The 14,140-nt window shown below is 26.8% G+C and overlaps 1 protein-coding gene across 1 annotated transcript in view; it reads left to right on the top strand.

Moving 5' to 3' along the window:
• The window catches only part of LOC127628899 (semaphorin-4D-like), a 76,049-nt gene extending 62,722 nt beyond the window's left edge, over positions 1 to 13,327 (top strand). Inside the window, exons 20-21 of the mRNA XM_052105862.1 lie at positions 12,196 to 12,287; positions 12,812 to 13,327. Coding sequence (XP_051961822.1) covers positions 12,196 to 12,287; positions 12,812 to 12,841 — 122 coding nt within the window. The 3' untranslated portion in view covers positions 12,842 to 13,327. The remainder of the gene's footprint in view (positions 1 to 12,195; positions 12,288 to 12,811) is intronic.
• The last annotated feature ends 813 nt before the right edge of the window (positions 13,328 to 14,140 follow it).

Below are 14,140 nucleotides of genomic sequence, written 5' to 3'. Positions count from 1 at the left end.
TTATATAGAGTTATACAGTATGTTATATGGAGTTATACAGTATGTTATATGGAGTTTATTATATAGAGTTATACAGTATGTTATATGAGTTATACAGTATGTTATATGGAGTTTATTATATAGAGTTTATTATATAGAGTTATACAGTATGTTATATAGAGTTATACAGTATGTTATATGGAGTTTATTATATAGAGTTATACAGTATGTTATATGGAGTTTATTATATAGAGTTATACAGTATGTTATATGGAGTTTATTATATAGAGTTATACAGTATGTTATATGGAGTTTATTATATAGAGTTATACAGTATGTTATATGGAGTTATACAGTATGTTATATGGAGTTTATTATATAGAGTTATACAGTATGTTATATAGAGTTATACAGTATGTTATATGGAGTTTATTATATAGAGTTTATTATATAGAGTTATACAGTATGTTATATAGAGTTATACAGTATGTTATATGGAGTTTATTATATAGAGTTATACAGTATGTTATATGGAGTTTATTATATAGAGTTATACAGTATGTTATATAGAGTTATACAGTATGTTATATGGAGTTTATTATATAGAGTTATACAGTATGTTATATAGAGTTATACAGTATGTTATATGGAGTTTATTATATAGAGTTTATTATATAGAGTTATACAGTATGTTATATAGAGTTATACAGTATGTTATATGGAGTTTATTATATAGAGTTATACAGTATGTTATATGGAGTTTATTATATAGAGTTATACAGTATGTTATATGGAGTTTATTATATAGAGTTATACAGTATGTTATATAGAGTTATACAGTATGTTATATAGAGTTTATTATATAGAGTTATACAGTATGTTATATATAGTTTATTATATAGTTATACAGTATGTTATATGGAGTTTATTATATAGAGTTATTCAGTATGTTATATAGAGTTATACAGTATGTTATATAGAGTTTATTATATAGTTTTACAGTATGTTATATGGAGTTTATTATATAGAGTTATACAGTATGTTATATAGTTTATTATATATTTATACAGTATGTTATATGGAGTTTATTATATAGTTATACAGTATGTTATATAGAGTTATACACTATGTTATATAGAGTTTATTATATAGAGTTATACAGTATGTTATATAGAGTTATACAGTATGTTATATGGAGTTTATTATATAGAGTTATACAGTATGTTATATAGAGTTATACAGTATGTTATATAGAGTTTATTATATAGAGTTATACAGTATGTTATATAGAGTTTATTATAGTTATACAGTATGTTATATAGAGTTTATAATATAGAGTTATACAGTATGTTATATGGAGTTATACAGTGTTATATAGAGTTTATTATATAGAGTTATACAGTATGTTATATAGAGTTTATTATATAGTTATACAGTATGTTATATAGAGTTTATTATGGAGTTATACAGTATGTTATATAGAGTTTATTATATAGAGTTATACAGTATGTTATATAGAGTTATACAGTATGTTATATAGAGTTTATTATATAGAGTTATACAGTATGTTATATAGAGTTTATTATATAGTTATACAGTATGTTATATAGAGTTATACAGTATGTTATATGGAGTTATACAGTATGTTATATAGAGTTTATTATATAGAGTTATACAGTATGTTATATAGAGTTTATTATATAGAGTTATACAGTATGTTATATGGAGTTATACAGTATGTTATACAGAGTTATACAGTATGTTATATAGAGTTTATTATATAGAGTTATACAGTATGTTATATAGAGTTTATTATATAGTTATACAGTATGTTATATAGAGTTATACAGTATGTTATATGGAGTTATACAGTATGTTATATAGAGTTTATTATATAGTTATACAGTATGTTATATGGCGTTTATTATATAGAGTTATACAGTATGTTATATGGAGTTTATTATATAGAGTTATACAGTATGTTATATAGAGTTTATTATATAGAGTTATACAGTATGTTATATGGAGTTATACAGTATGTTATATAGAGTTTATTATATAGAGTTATACAGTATGTTATATGGAGTTATACAGTATGTTATATAGAATTTATTATAGAGTTATACAGTATGTTATATGGAGTTTATTATATAGAGTTATACAGTATGTTATATAGAGTTATACAGTATGTTATATGGAGTTTATTATATAGAGTTATACAGTATGTTATATAGAGTTATACAGTATGTTATATAGAGTTTATTATATAGAGTTATACAGTATGTTCTATGGAGTTTATTATATAGAGTTATACAGTATGTTATATAGAGTTTATTATATAGAGTTATACAGTATGTTATATGGAGTTTATTATATAGAGTTATACAGTATGTTATATAGAGTTATACAGTATGTTATATGGAGTTTATTATATAGAGTTTATTATATAGTTATACAGTATGTTATATAGAGTTATACAGTATGTTATATGGAGTTTATTATATAGAGTTATACAGTATGTTATATAGAGTTATACAGTATGTTATATGGAGTTTATTATATAGTTTATTATATAGTTATACAGTATGTTATATAGAGTTATACAGTATGTTATATGGAGTTTATTATATAGAGTTATACAGTATGTTATATGGAGTTTATTATATAGAGTTATACAGTATGTTATATAGAGTTATACAGTATGTTATATGGAGTTTATTATATAGAGTTATACAGTATGTTATATGGAGTTTATTATATAGAGTTTATTATATAGTTATACAGTATGTTATATAGAGTTATACAGTATGTTATATGGAGTTTATTATATAGAGTTATACAGTATGTTATATGGAGTTTATTATATAGAGTTTATTATATAGTTATACAGTATGTTATATAGAGTTATACAGTATGTTATATGGAGTTTATTATATAGAGTTATACAGTATGTTATATGGAGTTTATTATATAGAGTTTATTATATAGTTATACAGTATGTTATATAGAGTTATACAGTATGTTATATGGAGTTTATTATATAGAGTTATACAGTATGTTATATGGAGTTTATTATATAGAGTTATACAGTATGTTATAGAGTTTATTATATAGAGTTTATTATATATAGTTATACAGTATGTTATATAGAGTTTATTATATATAGTTATACAGTATGTTATATAGAGTTTATTATATAGAGTTATACAGTATGTTATATAGAGTTTATTATATAGAGTTTATTATATATAGTTATACAGTATGTTATATAGAGTTTATTATATAGAGTTATACAGTATGTTATATAGAGTTTATTATATAGAGTTATACAGTATGTTATAGTTTATTATATAGAGTTATACAGTATGTTATATAGAGTTTATTATATAGTTATACAGTATGTTATATGGAGTTTATTACAGTGAGGAAAATAAGTATTTGAACACCCTGCTATTTTGCAAGTTCTCCCACTTAGAAATCATGGAGGGGTCTGAAATTGTCATCGTAGGTGCATGTCCACTGTGAGAGACATAATCTAAAAAAAAAATCCAGAAATCACAATGTATGATTTTTTAACTATTTATTTGTATGATACAGCTGCAAATAAGTATTTGAACACCTGAGAAAATCAATGTTAATATTTGGTACAGTAGCCTTTGTTTGCAATTACAGAGGTCAAACGTTTCCTGTAGTTTTTCACCAGGTTTGCACACACTGCAGGAGGGATTTTGGCCCACTCCTCCACACAGGTCTTCTCTAGATCAGTCAGGTTTCTGGGCTGTCGCTGAGAAACACGGAGTTTGAGCTCCCTCCAAAGATTCTCTATTGGGTTTAGGTCTGGAGACTGGCTAGGCCACGCCAGAACCTTGATATGCTTCTTACAGAGCCACTCCTTGGTTATCCTGGCTGTGTGCTTCGGGTCATTGTCATGTTGGAAGACCCAGCCTCGACCCATCTTCAATGCTCTAACTGAGGGAAGGAGGTTGTTCCCCAAAATCTCGCAATACATGGCCCCGGTCATCCTCTCCTTAATACAGTGCAGTCGCCCTGTCCCATGTGCAGAAAAACACCCCTAAAGCATGATGCTACCACCCCCATGCTTCACAGTAGGGATGGTGTTCTTGGGATGGTACTCATCATTCTTCTTCCTCCAAACACGGTTAGTGGAATTATGACCAAAAAGTTCTATTTTGGTCTCATCTGACCACATGACTTTCTCCCATGACTCCTCTGGATCATCCAAATGGTCATTGGCAAACTTAAGACGGGCCTTGACATGTGCTGGTTTAAGCAGGGGAACCTTCCGTGCCATGCATGATTTCAAACCATGACGTCTTAGTGTATTACCAACAGTAACCTTGGAAACGGTGGTCCCAGCTCTTTTCAGGTCATTGACCAGCTCCTCCCGTGTAGTTCCGGGCTGATTTCTCACCTTTCTTAGGATCATTGAGACCCCACGAGGTGAGATCTTGCATGGAGCCCCAGTCCGAGGGAGATTGACAGTCATGTTTAGCTTCTTCCATTTTCTAATGATTGCTCCAACAGTGGACCTTTTTTCACCAAGCTGCTTGGCAATTTCCCCGTAGCCCTTTCCAGCCTTGTGGAGGTGTACAATTTTGTCTCTAGTGTCTTTGGACAGCTCTTTGGTCTTGGCCATGTTAGTAGTTGGATTCTTACTGATTGTATGGGGTGGACAGGTGTCTTTATGCAGCTAACGGCCTCAAACAGGTGCATCTAATTTAGGATAATAAATGGAGTGGAGGTGGACATTTTAAAGGCAGACTAACAGGTCTTTGAGGGTCAGAATTCTAGCTGATAGACAGGTGTTCAAATACTTATTTGCAGCTGTATCATACAAATAAATAGTTAAAAAATCATACATTGTGATTTCTGGATTTTTTTTTAGATTATGTCTCTCACAGTGGACATGCACCTACGATGACAATTTCAGACCCCTCCATGATTTCCAAGTGGGAGAACTTGCAAAATAGCAGGGTGTTCAAATACTTATTTTCCTCACTGTATATAGAGTTATACAGTATGTTATATGGAGTTTATTATATAGAGTTATACAGTATGTTATATGGAGTTTATTATATAGAGTTATACAGTATGTTATATAGAGTTATACAGTATGTTATATGGAGTTTATTATATAGAGTTTATTATATAGAGTTATACAGTATGTTATATAGAGTTATACAGTATGTTATATGGAGTTTATTATATAGAGTTATACAGTATGTTATATGGAGTTTATTATATAGAGTTATACAGTATGTTATATGGAGTTTATTATATGGAGTTATACAGTATGTTATATGGAGTTATACAGTATGTTATATGGAGTTTATTATATAGAGTTTATTATATAGAGTTATACAGTATGTTATATAGAGTTATACAGTATGTTATATGGAGTTTATTATATAGAGTTATACAGTATGTTATATGGAGTTTATTATATAGAGTTATACAGTATGTTATATGGAGTTTATTATATAGAGTTATACAGTATGTTATATGGAGTTTATTATATGGAGTTATACAGTATGTTATATAGAGTTATACAGTATGTTATATGGAGTTTATTATATAGAGTTTATTATATAGTTATACAGTATGTTATATAGAGTTATACAGTATGTTATATGGAGTTTATTATATAGAGTTATACAGTATGTTATATAGTTATACAGTATGTTATATGGAGTTTATTATATAGAGTTTATTATATAGAGTTATACAGTATGTTATATAGAGTTATACAGTATGTTATATGGAGTTTATTATATAGAGTTATACAGTATGTTATATGGAGTTTATTATATAGAGTTATACAGTATGTTATATGGAGTTTATTATATAGAGTTATACAGTATGTTATATAGAGTTATACAGTATGTTATATGGAGTTTATTATATAGAGTTTATTATATAGAGTTATACAGTATGTTATATAGAGTTATACAGTATGTTATATGGAGTTTATTATATAGAGTTATACAGTATGTTATATGGAGTTTATTATATGGAGTTATACAGTATGTTATATGGAGTTATACAGTATGTTATATGGAGTTTATTATATAGAGTTATACAGTATGTTATATAGTTATACAGTATGTTATATGGAGTTTATTATATAGAGTTTATTATATAGAGTTATACAGTATGTTATATAGAGTTATACAGTATGTTATATGGAGTTTATTATATAGAGTTATACAGTATGTTATATGGAGTTTATTATATAGAGTTATACAGTATGTTATATGGAGTTATACAGTATGTTATATGGAGTTTATTATATAGAGTTATACAGTATGTTATATAGAGTTATACAGTATGTTATATGGAGTTTATTATATAGAGTTTATTATATAGAGTTATACAGTATGTTATATAGAGTTATACAGTATGTTATATGGAGTTTATTATATAGAGTTATACAGTATGTTATATGGAGTTTATTATATAGTTATACAGTATGTTATATAGAGTTATACAGTATGTTATATGGAGTTTATTATATAGAGTTATACAGTATGTTATATGGAGTTTATTATATAGAGTTATACAGTATGTTATATGGAGTTTATTATATAGAGTTATACAGTATGTTATATGGAGTTATACAGTATGTTATATGGAGTTTATTATATAGAGTTATACAGTATGTTATATAGTTATACAGTATGTTATATGGAGTTTATTATATAGAGTTTATTATATAGAGTTATACAGTATGTTATATAGAGTTATACAGTATGTTATATGGAGTTTATTATATAGAGTTATACAGTATGTTATATGGAGTTTATTATATAGAGTTATACAGTATGTTATATGGAGTTTATTATATAGAGTTATACAGTATGTTATATGGAGTTTATTATATAGAGTTATACAGTATGTTATATGGAGTTATACAGTATGTTATATGGAGTTTATTATATAGAGTTATACAGTATGTTATATAGAGTTATACAGTATGTTATATGGAGTTTATTATATAGAGTTTATTATATAGAGTTATACAGTATGTTATATAGAGTTATACAGTATGTTATATGGAGTTTATTATATAGAGTTATACAGTATGTTATATGGAGTTTATTATATAGAGTTATACAGTATGTTATATAGAGTTATACAGTATGTTATATGGAGTTTATTATATAGAGTTATACAGTATGTTATATAGAGTTATACAGTATGTTATATGGAGTTTATTATATAGAGTTTATTATATAGAGTTATACAGTATGTTATATAGAGTTATACAGTATGTTATATGGAGTTTATTATATAGAGTTATACAGTATGTTATATGGAGTTTATTATATAGAGTTATACAGTATGTTATATGGAGTTTATTATATAGAGTTATACAGTATGTTATATAGAGTTATACAGTATGTTATATAGAGTTTATTATATAGAGTTATACAGTATGTTATATATAGTTTATTATATAGTTATACAGTATGTTATATGGAGTTTATTATATAGAGTTATTCAGTATGTTATATAGAGTTATACAGTATGTTATATAGAGTTTATTATATAGTTTTACAGTATGTTATATGGAGTTTATTATATAGAGTTATACAGTATGTTATATAGTTTATTATATATTTATACAGTATGTTATATGGAGTTTATTATATAGTTATACAGTATGTTATATAGAGTTATACACTATGTTATATAGAGTTTATTATATAGAGTTATACAGTATGTTATATAGAGTTATACAGTATGTTATATGGAGTTTATTATATAGAGTTATACAGTATGTTATATAGAGTTATACAGTATGTTATATAGAGTTTATTATATAGAGTTATACAGTATGTTATATAGAGTTTATTATAGTTATACAGTATGTTATATAGAGTTTATAATATAGAGTTATACAGTATGTTATATGGAGTTATACAGTGTTATATAGAGTTTATTATATAGAGTTATACAGTATGTTATATAGAGTTTATTATATAGTTATACAGTATGTTATATAGAGTTTATTATATAGTTATACAGTATGTTATATGGAGTTATACAGTATGTTATATAGAGTTTATTATATAGAGTTATACAGTATGTTATATAGAGTTATACAGTATGTTATATAGAGTTTATTATATAGAGTTATACAGTATGTTATATAGAGTTTATTATATAGTTATACAGTATGTTATATAGAGTTATACAGTATGTTATATGGAGTTATACAGTATGTTATATAGAGTTTATTATATAGAGTTATACAGTATGTTATATAGAGTTTATTATATAGAGTTATACAGTATGTTATATGGAGTTATACAGTATGTTATACAGAGTTATACAGTATGTTATATAGAGTTTATTATATAGAGTTATACAGTATGTTATATAGAGTTTATTATATAGTTATACAGTATGTTATATAGAGTTATACAGTATGTTATATGGAGTTATACAGTATGTTATATAGAGTTTATTATATAGTTATACAGTATGTTATATGGCGTTTATTATATAGAGTTATACAGTATGTTATATGGAGTTTATTATATAGAGTTATACAGTATGTTATATAGAGTTTATTATATAGAGTTATACAGTATGTTATATGGAGTTATACAGTATGTTATATAGAGTTTATTATATAGAGTTATACAGTATGTTATATGGAGTTATACAGTATGTTATATAGAATTTATTATAGAGTTATACAGTATGTTATATGGAGTTTATTATATAGAGTTATACAGTATGTTATATAGAGTTATACAGTATGTTATATGGAGTTTATTATATAGAGTTATACAGTATGTTATATAGAGTTATACAGTATGTTATATAGAGTTTATTATATAGAGTTATACAGTATGTTCTATGGAGTTTATTATATAGAGTTATACAGTATGTTATATAGAGTTTATTATATAGAGTTATACAGTATGTTATATGGAGTTTATTATATAGAGTTATACAGTATGTTATATAGAGTTATACAGTATGTTATATGGAGTTTATTATATAGAGTTTATTATATAGTTATACAGTATGTTATATAGAGTTATACAGTATGTTATATGGAGTTTATTATATAGAGTTATACAGTATGTTATATAGAGTTATACAGTATGTTATATAGAGTTATACAGTATGTTATATGGAGTTTATTATATAGTTATACAGTATGTTATATAGAGTTATACAGTATGTTATATGGAGTTTATTATATAGAGTTATACAGTATGTTATATGGAGTTATATAGAGTTATACAGTATGTTATATGGAGTTTATTATATAGAGTTATACAGTATGTTATATGGAGTTTATTATATAGAGTTTATTATATAGAGTTATACAGTATGTTATATGGAGTTTATTATATAGAGTTATACAGTATGTTATATGGAGTTTATTATATAGAGTTATACAGTATGTTATATGGAGTTTATTATATAGAGTTATACAGTATGTTATATGGAGTTTATTATATAGAGTTATACAGTATGTTATATGGAGTTTATTATATAGAGTTATACAGTATGTTATATGCAGTTTATTATATAGAGTTTATTATATAGAGTTATACAGTATGTTATATGCAGTTTATTATATAGAGTTATACAGTATGTTATATGCAGTATGTTATATGCAGTTTATTATATAGAGTTATACAGTATGTTATATGCAGTATGTTATATGCAGTTTATTATATAGAGTTATACAGTATGTTATATGCAGTTTATTATATAGAGTTATACAGTATGTTATATGCAGTTTATTATATAGAGTTATACAGTATGTTATATGCAGTTTATTATATAGAGTTTATTGTATAGAGTTATACAGTATGTTATATGCAGTTTATTATATAGAGTTATACAGTATGTTATATGAGTTTATTATATGAGTTATACAGTATGTTATATGGAGTTTATTATATAGAGTTATACAGTATGTTATATGGAGTTTATTATATAGAGTTATACAGTATGTTATATGCAGTTTATTATATAGAGTTTATTATATAGAGTTATACAGTATGTTATATGCAGTTTATTATATAGAGTTATACAGTATGTTATATGCAGTTTATTATATAGAGTTATACAGTATGTTATATGGAGTTTATTATATAGAGTTATACAGTATGTTATATGCAGTTTATTATATAGAGTTATACAGTATGTTATATGGAGTTTATTATATAGAGTTATACAGTATGTTATATAGAGTTATACAGTATGTTATATGCAGTTTATTATATGGAGTTTGTTATATAGAGTTATACAGTATGTTATATGCAGTTTATTATATAGAGTTATACAGTATGTTATATAGAGTTTATTATATAGAGTTATACAGTATGTTATATGGAGTTTATTATATAGAGTTATACAGTATGTTATATGCAGTATGTTATATGCAGTTTATTATATAGAGTTATACAGTATGTTATATGGAGTTTATTATATAGAGTTATACAGTATGTTATATGCAGTATGTTATATGCAGTTTATTATATAGAGTTATACAGTATGTTATATGCAGTTTATTATATAGAGTTATACAGTATGTTATATGGAGTTTATTATATAGAGTTATACAGTATGTTATATGAGTTATACAGTATGTTATATGCAGTTTATTATATAGAGTTATACAGTATGTTATATGCAGTTTATTATATAGAGTTATACAGTATGTTATATGCAGTTTATTATATAGAGTTATACAGTATGTTATATAGAGTTTATTATATAGAGTTATACAGTATGTTATATGGAGTTTATTATATAGAGTTATACAGTATGTTATATGCAGTATGTTATATGCAGTTTATTATATAGAGTTATACAGTATGTTATATGCAGTTTATTATATAGAGTTATACAGTATGTTATATGGAGTTTATTATATAGAGTTATACAGTATGTTATATGGAGTTTATTATATAGAGTTATACAGTATGTTATATGGAGTTTATTATATAGAGTTATACAGTATGTTATATGGAGTTTATTATATAGAGTTATACAGTATGTTATATGGAGTTTATTATATAGAGTTATACAGTATGTTATATAGCAGTTTATTATATAGAGTTATACAGTATGTTATATGCAGTTTATTATATAGAGTTATACAGTATGTTATATGCAGTTTATTATATAGAGTTATACAGTATGTTATATTGAGTTTATTATATAGAGTTATACAGTATGTTATATTGAGTTTATTATATAGAGTTATACAGTATGTTATATGGAGTTTATTATATAGAGTTATACAGTATGTTATATGCAGTTTATTATATAGAGTTATACAGTATGTTATATGCAGTTTATTATATAGAGTTATACAGTATGTTATATGGAGTTTATTATATAGAGTTATACAGTATGTTATATGGAGTTTATTATATAGAGTTATACAGTATGTTATATGGAGTTTATTATATAGAGTTATACAGTATGTTATATGCAGTTTATTATATAGAGTTATACAGTATGTTATATGGAGTTTATTATATAGAGTTATACAGTATGTTATATGGAGTTTATTATATAGAGTTATACAGTATGTTATATAGAGTTTATTATATAGAGTTATACAGTATGTTATATAGCAGTTTATTATATAGAGTTATACAGTATGTTATATAGCAGTTTATTATATAGAGTTATACAGTATGTTATATAGAGTTTATTATATAGAGTTATACAGTATGTTATATGGAGTTTATTATATAGAGTTATACAGTATGTTATATGGAGTTTATTATATAGAGTTATACAGTATGTTATATAGCAGTTTATTATATAGAGTTATACAGTATGTTATATAGCAGTTTATTATATAGAGTTATACAGTATGTTATATGGAGTTTATTATATAGAGTTATACAGTATGTTATATGGAGTTTATTATATAGAGTTATACAGTATGTTATTTGGAATTTGTTAAACAGGAAACGGAGTTGTATGGACTTTATAATTTTGGAATTAAATAGAGTTTGTTATATACTGTAGATATGACAAGACCATTTAGCTTTTAAGGCATTCAACTTGTTGTACTTGTATTTCTACTAATAATATTTGAATTATTGAGCTTTCTATTCTAGGTGTATCAGTTTCTTTTACATTTATATTACTTTTAATGATTACATGTCTTTGATTTGTCATTACTTCAATGTCTGTTCTCAGATGATGCTGGTGTTCCACACAGAGACGTTGAACAGTGGAGAAACGCTGTAACTGACCACAACAGACTCCTGCAAGAGTGGAAGAAAGCCTGGGTATGTGCGCAAGCTTTAGGGGCATTTATACTTTAGTTCTTTAATTCACCACATGATGTTAATATGCTGAAAGTTCTAGAAGCACGTCTCTGCTGTTGACTTCCCCTCATTTCAGATGCTGTGTGTTTAGATGCAATTTTGTCTTTGGTAAAGAAATGCTGTTGCCCCAATTTCCGACCCGTTCTTGTGCATGTAACTGCAAACTCCCTTACTGAGCGAGAGGGTGAACGTTCATCCAGTATTTACAAGCTGAGCTATAAATATAAATACATCATTCATTTATGAAATGTTCCCACACTTAAAACGCTGCCTTGTCTAACTATGTAGGGTTGGAACTGAGGTGAGGTGGACCGATAGAAGTCAGGCTTAAAATACTTCAAAAGGATGCTCATGTTGGGCCAACATAAAATCTGAGACATGAAGTACAATCAGTCGAGAACCCCTCCTAATAAATCTGAGAATCAGCAACTGCTTTGATGTTTTAATGCTTGTTAATGATCATTAATGTCTTTATTGTCCTGTAGGGGAGATGTGATGGACAGGGTGTTCTCTGAGCCGGGTCATTGATGGTCATGGCAGAATTTAGTTACTCCGCTCCCGGGATGAGAGAGTATCCTCCGTGCTGTGCTCGTCAGAATGTTCCTGGAAGGCACATTGGAGATCCAGACAGTGAACACACGGGATTCCAGACTGTTTAAGACCGTTGTTGAGAACGTACGGGGCGAGACAGGTGCAGACAGTTAGACGGGCGGATAACAGCTCTCAGAGCCTTCAGACTGACTACAACGGCTTTCTACGACAGTTTGCACGCTTCTATTTATAGTCCTTAAATCCTTGAGAGCAAATGAACACAGTTCATGTTAGTGAAAGCAATATGTGTGTTTATAAATGCCTGTGTGTGTGTGTTTCCTGCCCCACCCCCTTTTTTATGTACTCCAGTGTGTGTGTGTGTGTGTGTGTGTGTGTGTGTGTGTGTGTATCTGAGCAGATGTTTATCAAATGTCTATCAGAATAAACGTTTTACCACTATATATATTTATATCTATATATACTGTACATATGTTTATTATTTGTCTTCTGTTTTGACTATAGATAAGCTAGAAAATGTCATCGTGTACTATTGCCGTTCGAAGCATGCATGGACATAAGATTCATAAGAACTATATTTCTGCCATTTTGGAAATTTTTTGGGCAGTATAATGCGTTTATGGACGTATAACAATTCTGGAAGTAAACTAAGGCTTTTCAACGGTTCCGGAAGTTTAAAGGGCACCTATTATGGCATTTAAAATGTTCCTAATATTGTTTTGGGAGTCCCCAACAACAGTTTTACATGCATGCAATGACAAAAAACACTTTTGTTGTCTTATAATATGCATTTATGTTTACATGATTTGCTCACCGACTCCCAAATGATTCGTTCAACGACTCATTTTTCCAAACCCCTCCTTTGCGTGACGCTAATCTGCGGTGATTGGTCAGATGACCCAGTCAGTTGTGATTGGTATACTCTGTGCAGAGATTGTCGGAAACGGAATGCCCATCACCGCTTTGTAGTAAAAAAATCAAAATCAGAGAAGGAATTTGAGTTGATTTATGTTAGCGATCATAGCCCAAAGTTCGGTGGTAAACACCCAATCAGTTATTGTTTGCGTTAGCTCAACGCATAAACATATTGATAAAGCACTGCATTACTACAAGTTATTGCTCTATTCTTTATGACAACTCCAATAACATCGACAAACATTTCACATATTTCCAAAACATTGACATTGGAGACCTAGAAGCTGCGCTGAGCGTAACGTACACAACACACACAAATACTTATTAAGCATGCTAAAAAACACATAAAA

This window comes from Xyrauchen texanus, chromosome 35, assembly GCF_025860055.1.
Source record: "Xyrauchen texanus isolate HMW12.3.18 chromosome 35, RBS_HiC_50CHRs, whole genome shotgun sequence".
NCBI lineage: Eukaryota > Metazoa > Chordata > Actinopteri > Cypriniformes > Catostomidae > Xyrauchen > Xyrauchen texanus.
This window is presented reverse-complemented; position numbering and strand designations above follow the sequence as displayed.